The sequence below is a fragment of the Aotus nancymaae genome, unplaced genomic scaffold (assembly GCF_030222135.1).
Source record: "Aotus nancymaae isolate 86718 unplaced genomic scaffold, 86718_ANA_hifiasm-v0.15.2.pri h1tg000012l, whole genome shotgun sequence".
Lineage (NCBI taxonomy): Eukaryota > Metazoa > Chordata > Mammalia > Primates > Aotidae > Aotus > Aotus nancymaae.
Window position 1 is genome coordinate 29,176,074 of NW_026988423.1, and position 10,294 is coordinate 29,186,367.

The 10,294-nt window shown below is 42.5% G+C and overlaps 1 protein-coding gene across 2 annotated transcripts in view; it reads right to left on the reverse strand.

Annotated features, from left to right (window-relative positions):
• SIAE (sialic acid acetylesterase) overlaps positions 1–10,188 on the reverse strand; it is a 40,046-nt gene extending 29,858 nt beyond the window's left edge. For both annotated transcript variants that reach the window (XM_012470218.3, XM_012470217.3), the window contains exons 1-2: positions 10,109–10,188; positions 5,975–6,136 (exon numbers count right to left, since the gene is read on the reverse strand). In XM_012470218.3, the coding sequence (XP_012325641.1) occupies positions 5,975–6,136; positions 10,109–10,175 (229 nt within the window). In that variant the 5' untranslated portion in view covers positions 10,176–10,188. The remainder of the gene's footprint in view (positions 1–5,974; positions 6,137–10,108) is intronic.
• Positions 10,189–10,294: the final 106 nt, after the last annotated feature.

The following is a 10,294-nucleotide window of genomic DNA, read 5'->3' on the forward strand; positions in this document are numbered from 1 at the left end:
CGAGGTGGGTGTATCACCTGAGGTCAAGAGTTTGAGACTAGCCTGGACAACATGGTGAAACCCCATCTCTACTAAAAATACAGAAATTAGCTGGGCATGGTGGTGGGCGCCTGTAATCCCAGCTACTTGGGAGGCTGAGGCAGGAGAATCACTTGAACCCAGGAGGCAGAGGTTGCAGTGAGCTGAGATCACACCATTACAGTCCAGCCTGGGCAACAAGAGCAAAACTCCATCTCAAAAAAAAAAAAGAAAGAAAGAAAGAAAAGAAAATAAACTCTGACAATAATAAGTATTAAGAACAGTTAACTTCCAGACAAAACAGGGAAAACTTGATGCACTCCAGAGAGGTTACTAATGGTTAAACCCATTCAGAGACAGTTCATTTAAAACAATACGGATTTACTCCTATGTAGGTACATACAAAGAACAGCAGCACCTGTGAAGACTGTTTCTTAGACCAAAAGCAAGGGTGAAATTAAAAAGGGAAAACCCACTATGCTTCTTATCAGTTCAGGACTGGTTGGTTGAAATGGAGCTCACCACAGGCGAATGAAGTCCATTTAAGAGGTATTAGAAACGGTATTGACCAATGAAGTCCATAAGCTTGAGTCCAAATAATAAATGACCAACTAACCACAAAGAGTTTGCCATCCAGCTGGCTTTCTGCTGATCCAGATCAGCTTTCTGAACAAGTGACTCTGCATCCTTCTTCTGGGCCCTAATCACTTGCTATCAGCTATTCCAGGCCAGGCCCAGGTTTCTGTAAATTTTCATTTTCAGTGCATTCAAATCTCTGCTTCCTTGCATTTTTTCTTGTACCACCTAGGAAGATTAATTTCCTTTTTTCATTATACAGCTACTTAGAGTGCTTAGTGTGCCAGGCACTCCATCAAGTAAATAGTAGGAAGTAAACCCCATTCCTGGGTTACACCGAAAAGACAGTCATGCAAATTGACTAGGGCTTTATGTTTTCATATCTAAAGGTTAGCATTTCTGGTAGCCTATTTCTTTCTTTCTTCCTTCCTTCCTTCCTCCCTCCCTCTCTTCCTCCCTCCTTCCTTCTTTCTTTCTTTCTTTTGAGACAGAGTCTTGCTCTGTTTCCCAGGCTGGAGTGCAGTGGCATGATCTCGACTCACTGCAACCTCCACCTCCCAAGTTCAAGCAATTCTCCTGTCTCAGCCTCCCGAGTAGCTGGGATTACAGGCGCACGCCACCATGTCCAACAAATTTTTGTATTTTTAGTAGAGACAGGGTTTCACCGTGTTGACCAAGCTGGTTGCAAACTCCTGAGCTCAGTCAATCTGCCCGCCTCGGCCTCCCAAAGTGCTGGGATTACAGGCGTGAACCACATGCCCGGCCTCTGGTGGCCTATTTCTTATTGTTGCTCTTCTTCTCATATTCCAGCCAAGGGCAGTGAAGAACTCTCTGTCTCCACTTTCTCTCCACCTCCCAATTAACTCCCACCTCCAAATGGGAAGAACAAGCAAACAAAAGAAACAATAAAAATAATTTGTCTAGAGACATAGTCAAAAAGTGCTATCTTGCTTTTTCTTTTTGCCATTCATATCAGATGTTAATTATTTTGTTCTATTATTGTGCCAAAATCTCAGATGCTAAGAAGAGAAAAAGGAAAATTATCCATGACCTTTCCCTTCCTGAGAAGAATAACGTAGAAATGAAAAAAGCAGACCTATTCATTCCCCACCCCCAACCAAACCACCCAACAGAACCCTAGTTCTTCACTAGCTGCAAAGCGGCTCAGTGTTTTGTAGAACTGGCTTGGAAGTCAAGAAGGCCTTACTACCTACACTGCCCCTCACCAATCTACATTTATTCTGTTGTAACCTGAAGTTCATCTCCACCACAAAATATGAATGCAAAGGGAAAAGGTTTAAATGCTTTTGTATCAATAAAACTGCTCATACAAGTTACTTACACTATAGCCTGTGGTGGCAGACACATCCTAAGGTGACACCCCAAAGTCACACAGTTGTGTGGCTGGCAGAATCTGTGACTGGCTTCTAATCAACAGAAAATGGCAAAGGGAATGAGATGTCACTCTTGTGATTAGATACTGTTCTATGGAAAAGGTGAAGGGATTTTGCAGATGTGATTAAAGTCCCTAATCATTTGACTTTAATAAAAATCGAGATTTTCCTAGGTTGGCATATCTCATCAGGTGAGCTCTTTCAAGAGGATCTAGAGGTCAGAGATCTGAAAGAGCAGAGGTGCTGCCATGAACTTGACACCTAACTGAATTCTGCCAGCAACACAAGGGAGCTTGGAAGCAGGTAACTCACTACTCACTCCTCCAGATGGGAACACAGCCTGGCCTACACCTTGATTTCAGCCTTGTGAGACCCTGAATAGAGAATCCGGCTAAACCATGACCAGAATTCAGACCTGCAGAAATTGTGAGAGTGTAAAAGCATGTTGTTTTAAGCACCTAAGTGTGTGGCAATTTATTATGTAGCATAGAAACCTAGTATGCAAATTAGCCAGGCATGGTGGCAGGTGCCTGTAACCCCAGCTACTCAGGAGGCTGAGGCACGAGGATCACTTGAACCTGGGAGGTGGAGGTTGCAGTGAGCCGAGATCACACCTCTGCACTCCAGCCTGGGTGACAGAGCAAGACTCTATCCTTAAAAAAAAAAAAAAAAAGGAAAAAAAAGAAAATTGGTATGTATGACAACCAGGGGCAGGGAGGGCTTTAAGCTTTTGCATTATTTTAAGTTAGAGAAAATATATCTATTTACCTCAATCATGATCATAAATATAGACAGACACACTGTCATTTTATTGACTATGTCAAAGTGAGAGGATATGCCCTATTTTCCCTGATTGGATTCCTTGTGTCTGAAAGAATCATCTTGCATCATTTGACAACATCGTGTGAACCAACCCAGTACCTGACCATGGTCCCAATCATCCCCCAGGTGTTAATTTTCCCAATGTCTAAGTGTCAGTCAAAACACTTACTAGTTTTGCTAGTAAAAACCTTTATACTGTTATATCTTACTTTGTTCTGGGTACCTAGGGGACTGTGGGTAATAAGTTAAATATTACCAGAGGTAGAAAAAGCAGCAAATTGAGGTAATGTGGCTGAAAATCTCAGAGTCCTCATTAAAATCTAAACCAAAAATGCACCCTCCAGTATTCTCTGTGGTATCTCTTTTGAGAGATATTTTCTGCCTATGAAATTTCTTACATGTCTACTTCCTTTATTCCAATTAACACTTCATCTGTTTTGCTTCATGGGCAAAACAAAGTAGGATACCCATTGAAGCAGGTTTACAGATCTCTCTAAACTCAAATACCTTGCCCTTTTCTACCAAGTAAATGAGGAAAGTCTAATAAATAGGTTCCCCCCCACCACCACCAATAACATCAACCCCTTTTCCTGTGAAATTATCATCAGTATCCATGAATCACTCAATTATCTTAAGTTGCTGCTGGTTATTTTAACTACAAATAATACATCCCTTTGCAGTGAAGTTGCTGGAGCATTACCTGAGCCTAAATTACTAAATGTGAAAGGATGGAATGTAGGAGTGAGTTCTCGAAATATGGGCACATTTGAAAGATAGGTATTCTTCTTCATACTTTCCTAGGGTTTCTGGCTCAGTGTTTTAGGCATAGTAAGCCCCCACTCGGTGTTTATCAGATTGAGCTCAAGACAAATGACCAGCTTCACAATCACTGTAAAGGAAAAGGGAGGCTCCTTTCATTCCACCTAGCCTCCTGCTTCATCGCTGCCCACCTCAAATATTAGGTCTGAAACAGGCATGAAGGGAGAAAAACTCAAAAAATAATGTACGAGGACTTTTTAAACTGAAACCCTATGTGATACTGTGTGCTTTCTGTATGTATCTCTACAGCACTATGTTGTCTCTGTCGCCTAAATATTTATTGGTAACTTAATTGTTAGTACCATGTAAATCCCATTTCTTATTTTTAAATCACAGCAGTTCTTTGGATTTCTAAGTCAGCATCATCTACTGAGAGTGCTATTATTTGTACACAATGCTCCATTTCCAAAGTGGCCCAGCACAAACAGAAAGCACTGAGAGTCCCTTGAATCTTTCACTTTCAGGATATCCTGCAAGTCACCAACAGCATTTAGTTCAACAGAGAAGCACGTCTCAATCAGCTGAAGCTTCACTTTCAGGTCTCTTAGTTTACCCAACAACATTCTTATCTTAAAAAGTCTTAAAACCCAAGAATTAGAAGCACTTACCTTACATCTATGCCTGGCATATAGTATTTTTAATGTTTGCTGAATGGAAATGAATTTTGAAGAGATTGCATCAGGGTATGAATCACTCTGGATTGGATCATCAGTTCTATATATTGATAAAACTAACCAGGCAATCCTTGCTTTCGGGGGTCAGTACAATTCCCACAGGCAGCCCTGTCACATATATATGCTAGCCATTGCTCAAACCACCAATTCGTACCTGAACTCCACCTCCACCTCTGAGCAGCCTCCTCATCTGTCTCATTCTCACCTCCACTTCACACAGCTGTAGAGCTCTCTGTAACATCCAGCCCTGAGCATGCCTTCCTGCATCTCGTAACTTCTAGCTTCGCCTCCTCCACACTGTCTTCTACATCTTCATCTCTTCTAGACAAAGACTTACTCCTTTGTAAGATCTCCCTGCTCATGAAAACTGCTAATTCTCACCTTCCTGAACATCCTCACAGCCACTCTATGAGGTCAAGCCCTCATCATCTCCTGCTTGGATATCATAGCAGCCTGCCCACAGGGCCCACCACCTCTATCTTACTGATCTCCAATCCATCTTCCACAGGTTGCCAGAGTAAGCTTTCTAAAATATCTAATCATATTATTTTGCCGTTTAAAAATCTGTCAGTTTAGAACAAAACATACACTCCTTAACAATGACAAATGAGCCTTTCTAACCTATCTCCTGTCATCTGCCCAGTCACACACCCACAGTGTTCCAGACCAACCAACCTGCCTGGCATCTCTCTCATGGCCCAGGTATAGTCAGGCCTCCACAGCTTTGCCAGGCTATTCTCACTAACCGGTGTGCCCTGCTCACCTCTCGAGATGAGCCTCAGACTACGTAATTATCCCTACTCTCTATGAAGTACTCCCATCGTACCTTATTCTTCCTCACTATGGCACTTATCACACTTAACTGTAACTGCTTATTGTCTTCCCGTCTAACCTGCACACCTCATTAAGGGAGAGGCCATATCTGTTTTACTCATCACTGTATCACCAGTACCTAGCACAGTATGGAGCACATAGTAGGCTCTCAACAGATATTTGAATGACTGACTAATAATAGTAGTGGTAACAATCATGACAGCTAAAACTTACTCTGCACTTGAGTGCCAGGCACTGTTACAAGTACTTTATACCTGTTAGTTCATTTAATTCTCACAGCAATCCTGTAGGTATTATGAGGACCTCCACTTTACATATAAACTGTGACATGGAGATGTTATATTACACGTCCAAGATTACATAGCCATTTAAATGACAGAATCAGGACCTGAATGTAGTCACTTCCAGAGCCTAGATTCTTACTCTTTCCTCCACATTGTCTCTCCTTTATATACAATTCAGCTCAAATATCACCTTCTGTGGAAACCTTCCCTTACCACTCAGTCTGAGTTCAATGTTTCTCCTCTGTACCCCAGGACATCCCACATGTACCTTCATCATAGCATTCATCATACTGTCCTATATAACTTGGTATCTATTTCCATTATTCAATAAGTTTCTTGAGAATGGGAACTTTGAATCTGTCTTATTTTTCTTTGTATCCTCCGTGCCTAGCACATGGCAAATATTCAAATAACTTTTACTGATGAATGGACAGACGGATGGATGCACAGACGGAGGGATGGATAACATGAGCTGAAGCATTAGCATTCATTTTCAGATAATCCAGCAGGTGGCAGAAGAAGGCAATAGCTGAAGAGAAATAGGCTGCCTTACCTTTCACACTGGTCACTTTCTTCATGATGGTTTCCTGACCTTGGCACAGGGTCACAGTCACTGTGGCTCCAGGAGTACCAAAGCCCCATATCACTGCCCCAGCAGGCTCCTTCTGCAGCACCACGTTATTACTGATGTATGAAGCAAAGCGAAAACCAATACCTAAAAAATTTAGCAAACACTGAGGGGAGCATCATCTGATTCAGCACCAACTAGATCGAGTGAAACAGCAAAGAACATACGGTCTTTATGCAAGAGAATTTTAACATGCTAAGTCCTTTTGATCATCTAAAACTAGATCTTCTTCCTCCTAATTAGGCAAGCAACATAACAAGAACACTCTCCAGCAGTATGCATCACAGTACACAATGACCACTAAGGAAAACTCCCAGAGCTCAAGGCAACCAAGGCAACAGTCTTCTTTCCTTTTCAGAGCTCTTGATCTTTCTTTGCTCTCAGGCTTGGCCCTAACGTTGGGCTCTCTCCCTCTAAACCACTAAAATGCTCCTTTCATGCACTCTACAGATGGTGTTTATGAGAAAAATAAACTACTTCCTTTCCATACTTTCCATTACCATACCCACTCCTAATGGCTGGGAGTAAAGCAGCATGCCTCTCTCTAAACAGCCTTCCCTAATCTTTTTCCCCTTCTCTATCTCCCCCTTTCCATGCCACTAATGCCAATTTCCTTCAAATAATGCCCCTTATCACAGTTTTCTGACAACCCACTGTACTGCACCGAAAATTCTAAATAAGCCTTTATAAATATTCATGATGTCAGCTTCCTTCTCAGGTAAATTCAGATAAATCAAGACACAAAAATAAGGTCAGTGAGAGACAGAAGGTCAATGTGTCTGAACAAAGGTCTTCTGTCACAATTTTACCCATCCCACAACCTAAATTATACAAAAAGGACAAGAGAAAGCACACTAGAAACTGGATTCTATTCTTGAGAGTCACTAACAAGACTGAATAAGAACTCACTTTAACGAGATCATTCCTATTTTTAACATCCAGCCTATATAGAAGTATTTTATTAATAACAAACATCCATCCAAATTATCTCAGCACATTCCTCATCAAAACTTAACAAGGAAAAAAACAAGTTACATCCCAATTTGTCTAAATAGACCCCAAACTACCTAAAAGAAAATTAATTAACAAAATTAAGATGTTTTTAACCATTTTAAACAAAAAAAAATGATAGGCAGAAAAGAGAATCAGAATTAACAAGGCTGACATTTTCCTCCCTGGAAGCTACAAATGATGAGGGCCCCTTCAGCTACACTTAACAGGGTAGCACAGCTACTGCAGTCGCCTACACAGCTCTGTGGCCTATTTATCCTGCTCTTGGAATAACAGCCCAGTCTCTAAAAATTCTCAGCTCTCTCTTATGAGCTAGTGTGATCATGAAACCTATATGACAATGAAAGATCACCCAGAAGGCCTACTGGGCTGGAGTTGCACAGTTACCATGAGCAAAATGCTCTAAGAAAAGAATACAACGCCCCAGAATTGCATAAGCAGGTTGGCAGCCTGCTGGGGGGAAGGGGGAGGCACATGTGTGGGAGGGCCTTGTCTTGGGTAGGTGCTTCATATGGAACCAAAAAAAGGAAAACCACAGACATAAATAAGAGCTAAGCAGAGAGAGGGTGGGGGTAGGGGAATGGAGTGAAGAAAACCGGTTGCAGCTTGCACAATTGCATGCAGTCAGTAGCCCATAGGCTAGGGGAAATACCTTTCCAAGTCAGTCTATTTTGACCAACATACACTTAGTGAACATCTTTGTGGATGACTCTGTGGAGGCTAAAGAGTTTTAGAGGTGGAAAGGATCTTCATAGTTGTGGTATAAACATGTTACTTACTGATCAAGTAGTATTATCATATTACTGATCAAGAAACTGAGAGCAAAGCAAATTTTTTTTAATAGCTTGCATGTTCATCAGTTAATTTAACAAATATTTATTGATGCCTACTATTTTAAGCATTGGGGATATAACAGTGAAAAAATAATAATAGTAACAGACAAAAATCCTTGCCCACAGGGAGCTTCCATTCTACTGGAGACTTTACCTGTGGCAGGCATGGTGCTAAACTCACCACAAACCTTAATGTCCTTTGGTCTCAAATCACATAGCTTATGACAAGGTTAGAAAATAAGTCACTTGATTCCAAACTTGAAATTCCCACTTTACCAAAATTAGATACTTGTGGCAAATCAAAGAAAAGTCGTATTTCTTGTCCTTGTAAAGCTTAAATTTTAAGCTCATAAGAGTAGACAGTGGAACATCAAGGAATTGAGCAATGGACAAAAAACAAAAAGAGAGAGAATGAGAAAGAGAGCAAGGCTGATCGTTCTTTGTGTCAAACACAAGACACATACATTTAACATTTGATTTTGTTTGTTTGTTTGAGACAGTCTTGCTCTGTTGCCCAGACTGGAGTGCAGTGGCCCAATCTCAGCTCACTGCAACTTCCACCTCCTGGGTTCAAGCAAGTCTCCTGCCTCAGCCTCCTGAGTAGCTGGGATTACAAGGCACCCGCCACCACACCTGACTAATTTTTTTTTTTTTTTTTTAATTTTTAGTAGAGACAAGGTTTCGCCATGTTGGCCAGGCTGGTCTTGAACTCCTAACCTCAGATGATCCACCCACCTCAGCCTCCCAAAGTGCTGGGATTACAGGTATGAGCCAACATTTGGATTTTTCAGGTCTTCAGTTTTTTCCTTTATTTAGGGCTGGAGTAGAAAAACAGGAATTAGTATTTTGGGGAAGAGACCATCATTAAAAGTGGAATAACACAATTAGAACAGTGGTTACCTCTGGTGAGGAACTGTGGATGCATTGGCAAGGGGCACAATGGCAGGCTGAATAGACTGACAATGTTCTAGTTCTTAAGTTGGGTGCTGCTCTCATGGGTGTTTATTTTATTGTGTCATTGTTACATATAATTTTGTGCACCTCCAGTATTACATGGTAAACATGGGCACAGGAGGAATGCCTTAAAGGAAAGATGTCAGGATATGCAACCAAGTAGAGTACTAATGAATGAAAAATGTAATTAATGAAGGTGATATAACAGTAAGACCCAAAGGAGGAGATAAAATACTGACACTAAAATAAATAGCTTTTAACTAAAAACCTCCCCACCTCATATGATGGATCTCAAAAGTCACTGAGTGGAGATAAGAGTCAGCAGATGGCATACAGAGTGCTAGAAGTTTGCACTTTTGTTAAACTCTGAACAATCATTTACGGGCTGCAGTTTGTCTGAATCTAGGTACTTTTCTGGCTCTCAGGTAGAGCAGCAGACATTTTTCTGCATGCTGTTCTCCTGCCCCAACTTTCATTTCTTAACATCTCCAGGGTCCACTCTGAGTGTTTTGAAAAAGAAAGGAAGAAAATCAACATTATCACTTTAGTTTGCATTAGCAGATACATTCCATCTTCTGCTTCCTCCATACCGTGACCCAGTGTCCAGCCTAGGGTATTCAAATGGCAAGATCTAACCTGCACAATAGCCAAATCGAGCCACCCTCCTCCTCTATGCCACTCATATTATCCCACCACCAGTATCTGTAAGCTGCACCAGAAATCAAAACTGAGCCTTAAATAGTCTGAGCTAGTGAGGAGGTTGTATTTCTTAGCCCTAATAACCACTTAAACTAGTAAAATTTAATTCCCCCACGGAACCCCGCCTGAAGCAAACTCTCCCCAAGGGCACCACTGAGGGGGCAGCACTGAAATGTTTTAGATGATTCAGTCACCTGTTTCCAAATATTATCTAACTAGCTTCGCCCCCTTCCCTGAGCTCCTCTGCAGTTACTCCAGGACCCCGAAGGTCTCTTTCTGGGCACATTTGGGCCTCCCCACTGAGATAAACGGCACTTTCTCCTTGCTCACATGCCGTATGTTAGGGATGGTGAGTGGGAGTGGAGAAAGCGGAGAGGCCGGGGTCCAACCCAGCGGATCCCTGCAGACCAGGCCTAGGTCGGAAATGAGAGTTCCTAGCCAAGCTAGGTTCCTTCGTCGACCTTTGAGAAAAGGGCACTGGTCCGTATCCCGGAGGGGACGCAGAGTCTCAGAGCCCGCACAGGCTGAGGGGCAGGGGTCCGGCCGAGCCGGGCCGCCTCACCTGCACTTTTGTCGGCCCACAGGATTAACGGCAGCACCAGCCCGACTACAAGCCCCGGCGTGACCATACTTGCGAGGATCTGCCCGCCTCCCGGGACTGGGAAGGAGTACTCCTGGAGGGGCGGGGGCGGGGCCTGGGAGGGGGCGGGGCCTGGGCGGAGACGAGGCCGGCTCCACCCTTTTCAGG